The sequence below is a fragment of the Lathyrus oleraceus genome, chromosome 1 (assembly GCF_024323335.1).
Source record: "Lathyrus oleraceus cultivar Zhongwan6 chromosome 1, CAAS_Psat_ZW6_1.0, whole genome shotgun sequence".
NCBI classification, from domain to species: Eukaryota; Viridiplantae; Streptophyta; class Magnoliopsida; order Fabales; family Fabaceae; genus Lathyrus; species Lathyrus oleraceus.
The window spans coordinates 310,065,640-310,078,493 of NC_066579.1; the positions used below are offsets into that span (position 1 = coordinate 310,065,640).

A 12,854-nucleotide genomic window follows, 5' to 3' on the forward strand; every position below is an offset into this window, starting at 1 on the left:
TTGGGAGTTAGAAAAAAATAAGAAAAAATAAGCAAAAAACATTAAAAAAAACCTTAGAATTCTCGCGGTCGTGATGACCTAATCGTAGGCGTGATGGAAAAGTATTGTTATCGTGATGACCTTATCGTGGACGCGTTGGAAAAGTATCGCAATTGTGATGCTACCTATCGTGGTCACGATGGTGCACATGTCAGACGCGTTTTGACAGCTTTGAATAGAAAAATACGATACTTTTACAAGGGTTCTGATTTTGAGAAGAGAAAGTGACAGCAAGGAATTTTAGAGCATGACTTTTGAGAGTTTTAGAGTCATTGGAGACATATTTCTTCATTGATTTTCATGTACTATTCATCTAAACTCATAGTATTTCATTATTTAACTATGAGTAGCTAGATTTCTCTTGATTAGGTCATAGAAGATGAACTTGAATTTACTCTGTTGTATCATATGATTATTTGAATGTTTTAATTATACAATTTCTATTCAATTACTTTTATTCTTAATGTTCTTTGTGTGTTAACAAGCCCATAAAGTGAAATTTGACGAGTAAGGATTATTGACCGTAAGTCTAGCGATCGGAAATAAAGTAATTGTTCAACTTAGTAATTAACTAGGAATAGGTAATTATAAGTTATGGTTGGAGAATTAACACACGTAGGTTGCCTAGTTTTCTATTTCGCCTCATGAATTGGGAAATTGTAGTCTTAATTAGTGAATTATACACCAATGAATTGGGTGCAATGGTATCGTTAATTCACCGTGAAATTATAAAGTCAATTTGATTCAAGTAATGCACAATCATCAACAAGGGAAAATTAAGGGATTCGAATCAAATTTAATCGTTTTCTCATTATCGTGTTTTTCACCAACTTTTAGTCGCGCAATTATTCTTCGTAAAACAATATGAAAACCCCCGTGTGTTTACTTTAAATCGTACAATTACAATCTTGTTAAATTTATAATTCTTGTGGAGACGATATTTATTTTTATTACTCTGACTGTAAAATCATCAAGTTTTTGGCGACGTTGCCGATGATTGTTGATAATTTCAACAAGGAAATTTTTGTGTGAAGTTTTAATTTTTATTTTTAATTAATTATTATTTTGTTTTAGTTTTATTTTATACTCTTATTCAGTTCTGCTTGGTGTCGCGCCGCGAAAAATACTTGAACGCATGCACACTCGAAGATACAACAGAGTCGCCACCAAACTTTATTTATTCCTGAAGGAAGGGGAAAATATCGATAAAACCCAAGGGAACGAGAAAAAGGGTAAGGAAGTCGATTATACAAGGGGGGAGATATTAGCATCTCTCACATCTATTGTACTTAACGGGGACCATTTTGATTATTTTTTGCATGAATCTGTGTTATTATCTATAGACTACCTGCAAATGGTAAAAGGAAAAAAAAGTTTTTAAGTAATGTGCTCGTCAAGGATTTGAACCCTCGTGTCTACGTATTCTCATAGTGCAATGAGAAAATCAGAGCTTCGTAGTTCATAGTAGAAAATATTAATTTGTTGGTTGATTTTAGGGAACAGTTATAATCGTATCCTAGAAGTGTGTAGACGTTAGCTGATTCTGATCTTTGTTTGGATGTTCTAAGTTTTTAGTTTGATTACTAAGGAATGAATTATAACAGTTCTTTTATGAAAAGAAAGAAAATATTATTTTGAAAAAGGCTTGTGTGATAAAAGAAAAAAAAAGTTGCTTGCATTGAATTAAAAGGAAAACAATTGCTTGGATAGAGAAAATGTTGTTGGGATGTTGTAAAATGAGGAAAGTGTTGTGTGTTTGAACCAAATGTTGTGTTGTTTGAACCCATGGATGGGTGTATCTGAACCATGAATGCAGTGTCTAAACTAAGAATGAGGTATTTTAACCGATAACCGGTGATTAACCATGCATGAGGGTATGTTAACCCATAAATGGTGATTAACCTAGGAATGAAAGTATGGTATTTTAATCGATAAATGATGATTAACTAATGCAAAAATTGTATGTTAACCAATAAGTGGTGATTAACCCATGAATGTGAATGTGTTATTTTAACCAATAGACGATGATTAACTAATGTGTAAGGTTACCTGAGCATGGAGCTCATATGGTAATGCATGAAGAAGAAGGGTATTTTAACCATAAGAGGTGATTAACCCAAAGAGAGGGGTCTGGTTCAGAGATGGGTATTTTAATCATAAGAGGTGATTAACCCAAAGATTGTATGGATGTCAAAGAGAATGATGTTTGGTCCAAAGAGAAAAGTGTGGTTGATGTTGATTGTTGTAGTGTTTGTGGGGAATAAGACTTGACAGTTACTCGATTTGAATTACACTAAAGTCTATAAATAAAGGTGAATACTTTGAACAATTGGCTCAGGTGTCCCATATCCAAAAATATTCAGAATGAGGATAGGAATACTCTCTCTCATTCCTTCTCCATTAATTAAGACTCGTGGCATGCAATTCGCATCATAACTGACAAGTGTTGAAAGAGGAATCTTTTTGTTGTGCTTGAAGGATGAAGCTCAGTAGTGATCAAGTCTTGATGTCCAGAGTCTTCAAAGTCTTGAGTATGAAGTCTTGACTTGAGAGATCTAGTGCAGTGCAAGTACAGAGTTCTAATCCAACCAAGTGATCAAGGGGCTTATGATCACTTGATTTGATAGGGGAATCATACAAGTTATTCAAGACAAGTCTAAGATAAAAGTAATCAATTGATCAAAAATAACTTTGATCAACTAATTAACCAAGACATGATCAGATTAAGAATCAAGCATATGGCATCACACAAAAAGCAACATGGCATGAGAATTGAAATTAGTCAAAATCTAACCTAAATCCTAACATGTTATGAAAACGGAATTTCAAGTAACAATTAGCAATTAAAATAAAAATTAAGAATTAAAATCTATTACTAACATGTATATTTTTTAAGCATTTTTGTGTATTAAAAAAGAGAGTAAGAAAAAGAATTTAAAAAACTAGTGATGCAGGGGTGTACACGGCTAGAGGATATATGGTCCTCAATTTGTGGCGTTGGCCCCAGGGAAAGCTCAAAGTTGTTGTGTTGGTATCAACAAAGGGAGTGTGTCATGGAAATGGGGTGTACGACAGAGTAGAGCACAAATAGAAAAAAGTCTATGGGCATATGGTTTCTGAGCCTAATACACATAGTCAAGGGAAGAGGGGGTAAATTCATTCAGAAAAATCCATTTCTCATTTCCTTTCCCAAGTCTCTCTCACACTCTCAAATATGTTCCTCGCCGGGGACAAGCCTTGCCACGCCGAAAATTGCTTCCGACGGCGACGAAGGTCCAAATGACCTCAAATGCACATCAACCAATATGTCTCAACTTCTTTTCTCCCAATCTCATACTAATTCAAGCCAAACCTCAACTAAATCCTCATAATTGAGCTAATCACTCAAGAACCCTAACCAAAGAAACAAAAACTAAATTGAAACAGATGCTTGAATGGAGATTAAACCTTAGAGGTTTGGCTCTTCTATGGCAATTCTACATTGTAGTACCAAAGTTCAAGCAAGAAGAATAGAGATTGAGGAACCAATAACCTACTAGGCAAAAATGGCCTTGGAATTTGTTGAATGTGAGATTGAGGAAGACGAAGAAGACCAGAGAAGCTTCAAATAAGGTATGTGTCATACCCCAAAATGTACCCTCCTTTTTTTTCTTTTTGCATACATCCAAATCATATCATGCATGACCATTGTATTTGGTCATGGGATCACAAGCATGGCCACTTTGTAGGTTGTATCTTAACATTAGGGTTTCATCTAGTTTTGCTTAAAAATTAACCCTAACTTCATTGGGAGATGCACTTGTTTGTTCTTGTTACTCATGTAGGTGATCATGCTCCAAATAAAGGCAGGGAAAAGGCCTTTTGATCAAGGGAAATACAAGTTTGTTCATGATGATTCAAAGATGGATCATGTGTTTGTTTCCATGCCACATCACTCAATATTCAAGCCATTCTCCATATCACTCAAACCTTAATCAAGTTTTCATCAAGATATGCTTATTCCATCATAATTGTGGTTTGAAATGAAAGAAAACATCAAGCTTGCACAAAAGCGTACAAGTTGGTTTGACCTAATTTGCAAGTATGTCATGCCTTTGGTCGAAACTCCATAACTCCTTCAATTTTTATCCAACTTCCAAGCTTCTTTGAGAAAAAATTTCCTTTTGGGTTCCTATACAACTTTTATTAAAGGGTCAAACATCAATTCAATCATTAAGGAGTTCATTTGTGCAAAGGACCAAGTTGCCAAAATGGCCCAAGCCCTTGTCATGACCACTACTTTCCACCCTTGCCATTTTCAGCTCAAGCATTATTTTGATCCCATTCTTTTTGCATATTTTTAAGCTTATGTCAAAGATAATTTTTCCCAAGTTTGGCTCAAAATGCACGATTGAATCAAAAGTTATGGTGTCACCAACTTAGGACCTCAAAATGACTAAACATGCCTCAAACTGCATGACCAATTGCCCAACCTAAAAGTCAGGTTACAAACTAAACTTCCCAAGCATGTAACTTTCACCTCAAATCTCCTTTGGATTTGATTCTTTTTGTATCATGTTCTACTCCATGAAGTGATCATTTGGCTTAAAGAAAATTAGAAAACACACGAGTGGATTGGAATTGGCCTAAGCATGAAAATGGTGACCTAAAATCGGTTTTGCATCGTGCCCTATAATGTGGAATCATGCAAAAATCAACTTGGGACTACTTCTCACGCGTGTAAACTTGTTTCCAATGACCAAACTCATATGATCATAACACGAAACGACTTGCAAGGCTCCAAAATCACGAGTTTGGTGCAAAATTTTCACACGGTTTGGATCTGAAAATTCTTGAGTTGATTCACACTAATTAAGATCCATTTCACACTTATTTGAATCCCATCACATTCCCTATAAATAGAGGAGTGATTTTCCTTCATTTCCAAGCTTCAAGAGCTAAGAAATCCCTGTCTCACTGAAACTCGAAAGCACCAAAAAACCAATCACTTATTTCTTCGATTCAAGTCCTTTTGCTTCCAAACTTCTACCAAGAATCCTTCATCGGCATCATCTGAAGCCATGTGAAGCATTGTCATGGTCTAAAACTCCCTGCAACCTTACTTCCCATTTCACCATTGTTGACCTCGAGCTTCGATTTGGACAAGGTAGCTACGAGTAAAATTACACTTCAAACAAGTTACCATTCTCTTTGTGTGGTTCCAATTATTGATAGACCTCATCTAACTTTAATTTATCTTTTGATTTAGTCATTTAATTCAACTTTGAAGGACTGGGGTTCTTCACGAGTTTGAGAAAGTTCTCTCTGCTCATAGCAAATCAATTGCTCTGATGCAGAGAGACATGAACGATGAGATGTTTAGAAAATGAATCTATGTTTGATTCATGCTAAAAGAACGAGTTCATGACTTTTGAAAAATTAAAACATTTGACCAATCATGTTACAGTGCGTGTTTTTTCAAATGTTTTGTCTGTTGTGATCCGGTCCAATGATCCATTGGGTGATTAACTAACATGTCTGATGTATACATTGTTATTGACCGGTTGTTGGTTCTATGTGTTGGCAGCAATTTTGGTAAAACCTAGAGTGTTCACAAGTTATCACAAGTGTTGTCTTGACATGAGATAACTTGTACCTGCAAGATGTTTAAAATATGAATATGCAGGATTTTTACTGAGATGTCAGACCCAATGTCATGACATCTGTATACAGAACATTCAGTCTGAATGTTATGTATTGTGTGATTGCATTTTTATGCTAATCTATGTATGATTGAAGAGATGATTAAACGCGTATTCAATCAGTAATTACAACCAGATTGACTTATTTTCCAACGAGATATAATCAGTTGTCATGAGAAGATATGAATGGAAAATAGTTTTAGGGTTTTATGATGTCCAAGCCCAGCAAAATGCTTCTATATAAAGGACATGGAAAACCTGGTTTTAAACACAAGAAATAACGAACGAAATATTGAGAGAGAATAAGGGTTTTAGTCTTATGTGGTCGTGTGTATTGTAAGTCATTCATTCATCCATAGATGATTGAATTGATTGATTTTTGAGTTGTAATTTGTCCACTCTAATCTTTGAAGCATGAGTGTGTGTTTACTTGATTGAAGCTTTTAATCAAGATCAAGTATGTGTCTTTGAAGAGTGTCTTCTTTTTATTGTAATTCTTGTTTTATATCACTGTTGTGACTGAGGGGAAGTGAGTAGGATCTCATATCTAAGAGTTCTTAGGTAGAAGTCACACGGGTAGAGATTAGGTGAAAAGACTGTAACTTGAAGTTGTTTACTAAGAGTCTTTGAACTGATTTTGTTTAGTGGATTTCCTTCTTGGCTTGGTAGCCCTCAAACGTAGGTGAGTTTGCACCGAACTGGGTTAACAATTGCTTGTGTCTCTCGCATTACTGTTCTTTATCTTTTATCCTATTTATATTGTTCAGATATTAGTGTCGTGACATTACCTTCGACATCTCATATCTGATACCAGAATTTCAATTGGTATCAGAGCAGGCATCCTGCTCTGGTTCTGGGTGAGATCTAGGGACGTTACTTTCTGGTACTATGGATAGAGACGGAGGATCTGTTCACAGACCACCTATTCTGGATGGATCCAACTATGACTACTGGAAACCTCGAATGGTAGCCTTCCTAAAATCTTTGGATAATAAGGCTTGGAAGGCTGTTTTGACAGGCTGGGAACACCCAGTTATTACTAAGGAAGGAGAAGCCACAACTGATAAGAAGGCTGAGGAACAATGGACTAAGAAGGAGGATGATCTAGCCATTGGGAACTCTAAAGCATTGAATGCTATATTCAATGGAGTAGATAAGAACATCTTTAGATTGGTAAACAACTGTGAGGTGGCTAAAGATGCTTGGAACATCCTCAAAACCACTCATGAAGGCACCTCTAGAGTGAAGATGTCTAGACTGCAGTTGCTCACTACCAAGTTTGAAAATTTAAGGATGAAAGAAGATAAAAATACTCATGAATTTCATATGAATATCCTTGAAATTTCTAATGCCTCAGGAGTCCTGGGTGAGAAGATGTCAGATGAAAAACTAGTGAGGTAAATACTCAGGTCACTTCCTAAGAGATTTTCCATGAAAGTGACAGTCATAGAAGAGTCTCAAGACATTTCCAATATGAGAGTTGATGAGCTAATTGGATCCCTCCAAACATTTGAGATGTGAATGTGTGATGGATCTGAAAAGAAAGTTAAAAGCATAGCCTTCATGTCAAACACTGAAGAGGAAGAAAGTGGTCAAGATACTGATGAAGATCTGGCAAATAATGTAGCATTACTGGGAAGATAGATCAACAAACTTCTGAAAAAGATGGATGTAAGGTCTAAGTCTAATGTCAAGAACATCTTATCTGACATCAGTAAGTCCAATAATGCTGGAAGAAGAACAAGATCTGATGAAAAGTCCAAAGAAGGAAAAGGAGTTCAGTGCCATGAATGTGATGGGTATGTACACATTAGAGCTGAATGTGGAACCTACCTCAAGAAACAGAAGAAGAGTCTTGCTGCTACTCGGTCTGATGAAAGTGAAATAGAAGAGTCTGTAAATCTTGTGACTGCCTTGACTGGAAGATGGGGTTCTGATGAAGACTCAAGTGATGATGAAGTAACCTTTGATGATTTAGCCACTACCTACAGAAAGTTGTGTCACAGAAGTGAAGAAGTTGTCGCATCTCGAAAAATACGATTCCTCGCGATGGTCGCGGAAAAAATTACGTTCGAACGGAGTCGCCACCGAACTTTATTTATCCTAATAAAGGGATAGGAAAATATCGATAAAACCTTTAGGAAATGAAATAATGGTCGTCGCAACCATATTCGGGTTCGGGAGTTGATTACGCAAGTGGAAGGTATTAGCACCCCTTACGTCCATTGTACTCAACGGGAACCTTTTAGTTCTAATCTGTGTTTTGAGTGTTAATTTATATTTGTTTGTTATCTTTAGGTTATAAAAATTTTAAAAATAGAAATGGATGAAAACCTCAGAAAGGGAAAGGGGAGGTTTTTTATTAGTGTGCTCGCGAAGATACAACAATCTCCTGCCTACGTATCCTTATGGCGTAATAAGGAAATCAGAGCATTTGTAGTTCGGGGAACTACAGTTAGTTGGTGTCTTTTAGTGAACAACTGTTTAGATCGCATCTTAAAGGCTAAATGTTGGCTTGTCTACTCTCGGAGGAGGCTTAAGCACTATTTTGTTGTGCATATTAGAAAGGATTAACAGTGTTCTTTTTGAAGAGAGTTTCAGTCACACGGGGGTGACAAGTTGGATTAATATATTGGATGTTTCGATTGGTTGAGATGTTTTTGGTTGGATGACGATTACTCGGATAGTCGAGTAAGACAACTCGTATCCTAACAGTCGAGAAAGGGAATAGAAGACTCTAGACCACTTTCTTTTTCATCTTTAATTATAGAAAGGATTCGATAATAGTTAAGGTGTTTTGAACGGATGACGAATACTCGGATAATCGAGTAAGACAACTCGTATCCTAATAATCGGGAAAGGAAATAGAAGACTCTAGACCACTTTCTTTTTCATCCTTAATTATGAAAATAAGGTTGTATAAGGTTGACATATTTTAGCATGAACGACAAATACTTGAATGGCTGAGTAAGACAACTCATATCCAAGCATTTGAGAAGAGGAATTGAAAGCTCAAAACCATCTCCTTTTTCGTATAGTTTTTTAAGGAAATGATTCGATTAAGTTGTATGTTTGGGGAAAAATGATAATTGTTCGACTGACCGAGTAGGAGAACTCGTATTCAAACAATTGAGGAGAGAAGTCGAAAACTCAAAGTCACCTCCCTTTTCATTTAGCTCTTTATGAAAGTAATTCGATCTACTCGGGGTTTAGAAGTTTGTAGAGGAACGACAATTATTTGACTGACCAAGTAAGAGAACTTGTATTCAAATAATTGAGGAGAAAAATTGAAGACTCAAAGTCATCTCCCTTTTTGTTTTATTATTACAAAAGGATTTGATTTGTTTGTACTTAAATGAATTAGAAATGACGACCATTTGACTAACCGAGTAAGAAAACTCGTATTCAAATAATCGAGGAGAGGAGTTGAAAACTCAAAACCATCCCCCTTTTCATTTTCAAATGAAGTGTTGTTTAGATGTGATTAAGTATTTTAATTTAACTTTCGATGTCGGATCGAGGTTTTAAAATTTGCATTCTTGTGAATGAATTGAATTTATTTGGTGAATAATCCATTTAATCGATTAATTAAAACCGAATAGATCTCATTGTAAGAAAGCCCAAGAGTAAGCCATGTGAGGTTGATGACGATGCTTTTTCAGGCGATCGACTTACAAAGGCATTTAAAATGGGCTCGACTTTGAATCGAGAAGTTCTATTTGTTTAAAAAATTGGTTTGAATTGATGGCATGAGAATTATAATCTTTTTGTATCTTTTAAGTCTTTATCATTTTTAGGTTCATTTTAAGATGAGATGAAGAATGTACAATGATATAGCATAAAGCGAGGTAAAGTAAATATAAAAAAAAAATGTTAGAAGCGGAATTTAAAAGAGTTAGATGTTAATTGCGGAAATTAAATTTAAAAAAAAATTAGAGTTAATCGTTAAATGTTAGGTGTTAACTGAAATCAACATGAAATAACAAGAGAATTGCAATAAAATATTAAATCTAAAACAAATAATTAAAGTTTAAACAATTAACAAAAGTATCATTAAATTAAAACTCAAAACAATATTAAACAATCGAAAATCTCAATTCTAAACTATTATCCAAAATATTAATTTTAAAATATTAATAAAGATTAAATTCTAAAATCATTCTAAATTAAATTAAAATTCTAAAATAATTCTAAATCAACTTATAATTCTAATTAATCTACAATTATTTCTAAAAAAAAAGATCTAATTAAATTCTAAAATATTTTCAAAGATTAAAATCTAAAATCATTCTAAATTAAATTAAAAATTCTAAAATAATTCTAAATCAACTTATAATTCTAATTAATCTACAATTATTTCTAAGAAAAAAGATCTAATTAAATTCTAAAATATTTTCAAAGATAAAATTCTAAAATCATTCTAAATTATATTAAAAAATCTAAAATAATTCTAAATCACCTTATAATTCTAATTAATCTACAATTATTTCTAAAAAAAAAAAGATCTAATTAAATTCTAAAATATTAACAAAGATTAAAATCTAAAATCATTCTAAATCAAATTAAAAATTCTAAAATAATTCTAAATTAACTTATAATTCTAATTAATCTATAATTATTTCTAAACTAAATTTAATATTTCTAATATTTCTAAATCCAACTCTTCAAAAAAATTATAACCTAAATCTAAAAATTCTAATGAACCTAAATTCCTAATTATTTGTAATATTTCTAATACTATTTTTAATCCTAAAATTATTTCTAAACAAAGAAAATAAGCCCAAAGAAGTTGAGAATGGGCTCAACAAAAGGTTATCAGAGCCCAATCGGATGGGATGCAGTAGCATTTAGGGAGTGTACACGCAGGCCAAAATCGCTTGGGCCAAAGGCCCAAGTCTCACCAACATAATTAGGTTTTACAACAAAAGCTTCAGATCGTACCTTCAAAATTTCCCCAGAATGATCAGCCTTGTAAAACTGAAGAATAACTAGCTTCACCTTCCTATGCTTGTGCTTAATCTTCTTCGGCTTGGTGTAGGTCTTCTTCTTACGCTTCTCGGCTCCACCACGGAGACGAAGAACAAGGTGGAGTGTGGATTCCTTCTGGATGTTGTAGTCAGCAAGAGTGCGGCCGTCTTCTAGCTGTTTGCCGGCGAAGATCAGTCGTTGTTGGTTCGATGGGATTCCTTCCTTATCTTGGATCTTTGCTTTGACATTGTTGATGGTGTCGGAAGACTCGACCTCGAGGGTGATGGTTTTCCCCGTCAGGGTTTTGACGAAGATCTGCATCTGGATTAGGTTTTGCGCCGGAAGAGATGGAAATTGGGGACGCAAGGGTTTGTGACGGCGGAAGAAGAAACGAAAGGTGGTAGTCCGGTAGAATGGATTTGATCGGAGGTGAAGACGGGTGATATCGTTGAGTTGTGGTGGTGAAGGGTGAGTGGTCGATTTGTTGGAAGGAGAAGAAGATGAAGTTGTCGGCGATGATGCCCCCTGTCTCCAGATAAGCCTCATTCTTCTATTTCATTTTTTAGGATTTTGAAAAAAAATAGCTTTGCTGCGTTTATGTTGTTCTTGATTTTGGGTTTTGAAAAATAGCTTTTACTGCGTTTATGGCTGTTCTTGCTGTTGTGTTTAGAGTTTCTTTTGAAAAAATCTCTTACTGTTGATCTGTCTCTATGTTAACCTTTCATCCAAATTTATGAAGACCAGATTAAGTCTTAAGAAACTCCTTTCTTTCTTGAATTTCTCATCCCAGATTATGTGGGATTTAGTTTATTCTGTTTTAAGTTAATGTCAAAAGCGCTTTTTGGATGCTTAGGTTAAACTTATGGATAAAGGTTCAAACGGAATGATTCATTTAGTTGTTTTTCAGCTCTCTAAGTTCTTTTGAAAAGTGCTTTTAAAATAAGCTATTTTCTCTTTGCAGGTCACAGGTTTGAAGGGACTTTGATGGAATGGAAAAGTGGCTGCTCCAAGCTTCAAGACATCATGTTTTTGCGCCTAGGTCCAAAGGAGTGTTTAACCAATCCATTGATTTTGGTCTTGGTCATTAGAATTAGGAACCTGTTTTTGCAGCAACTTCCACTTAGTCAAAAAATGTAATTATTTAGTTTTAATAAAAAAAAATTTAAAGACAAAATATATTTGGATTATTTGGAACTTATTGAAATAAATTTTAATTATGTAATTACCTTTTAAGCTTTTCAAAATTTAACTCAATATTTATTTATGCTAATCAATTTCAACTTTTAAAAACAACATATTTCTAACTTAAGTAAAATGACTTAATTTTCAAAACAACAAATTTCTAACTTAAGTATAATGACTTAATTTTAAAAACAAAATATTTCTAACTTAAGTATAATGACTTAATTTTAAAAACAAAATATTTCTAACTTAAGTATAATGACTTAATTTTAAAAACAAAATATTTCTAACTTAAGTATAATGACTTAATTTTAAAAACAAAATATTTCTAACTTAAGTATAATGACTTAATCTAAAAAAATAACATAATTCTAACTTAGATACAAAGAAACTAAGTATAGTGATTTAATTTAAAAATAACACAATTCTATTTTAAATACAAAAATCTAAATATGGGACCTTTTAATTTAAAAAAAATAACACAATTCTATTTTAAATAAAAAAATCTAAATATGAAACTTTTAATTTAAAAAAAACAACACAATTCTATTTTAAATACAAAAATCAAAATATGGAACTTTCAATTTAAAAAAAACAACACATATTCTAATCTAAACACAAAAATCTAAATATGAGACTTTTAATTTAAAAAATAACACACTTCTATTTTAAATATAAAAATCTAAATATGGAACTTTTAATTTACAAACGACACATACATGTTTCTAAAAAAATGCAAATTTAATTTGGGAACCCATGAAGAACTTAGAACTTGATATAAATATTTGGGATGTATAAATGGACTAGTAAATAGTGATCATAGAAATAATAACGTGGCTCTTAATACTTACTAATAGAAAAAATAGGTTTTGGATTAGTAATGTAAAAAGATTCAAACCACATTTTAGATTATGAACACACTTATGCAAATGGGCCTTTGAAATAAAAATATCTCATGGGTAAACCACAAATGGCTGGACAAAA

The 12,854-nt window shown here is 33.5% G+C and overlaps 1 protein-coding gene across 1 annotated transcript; it reads right to left on the reverse strand.

Moving 5' to 3' along the window:
* Positions 1 to 10,535: 10,535 nt before the first annotated feature.
* On the reverse strand, positions 10,536 to 11,811 carry LOC127104528 (ubiquitin-40S ribosomal protein S27a-like). Its single transcript, XM_051041714.1, has one exon. The coding sequence runs from the start codon at positions 11,232 to 11,234 to the stop codon at positions 10,536 to 10,538; it is 699 nt and encodes a 232-aa protein (XP_050897671.1). The 5' UTR covers positions 11,235 to 11,811.
* Positions 11,812 to 12,854: the final 1,043 nt, after the last annotated feature.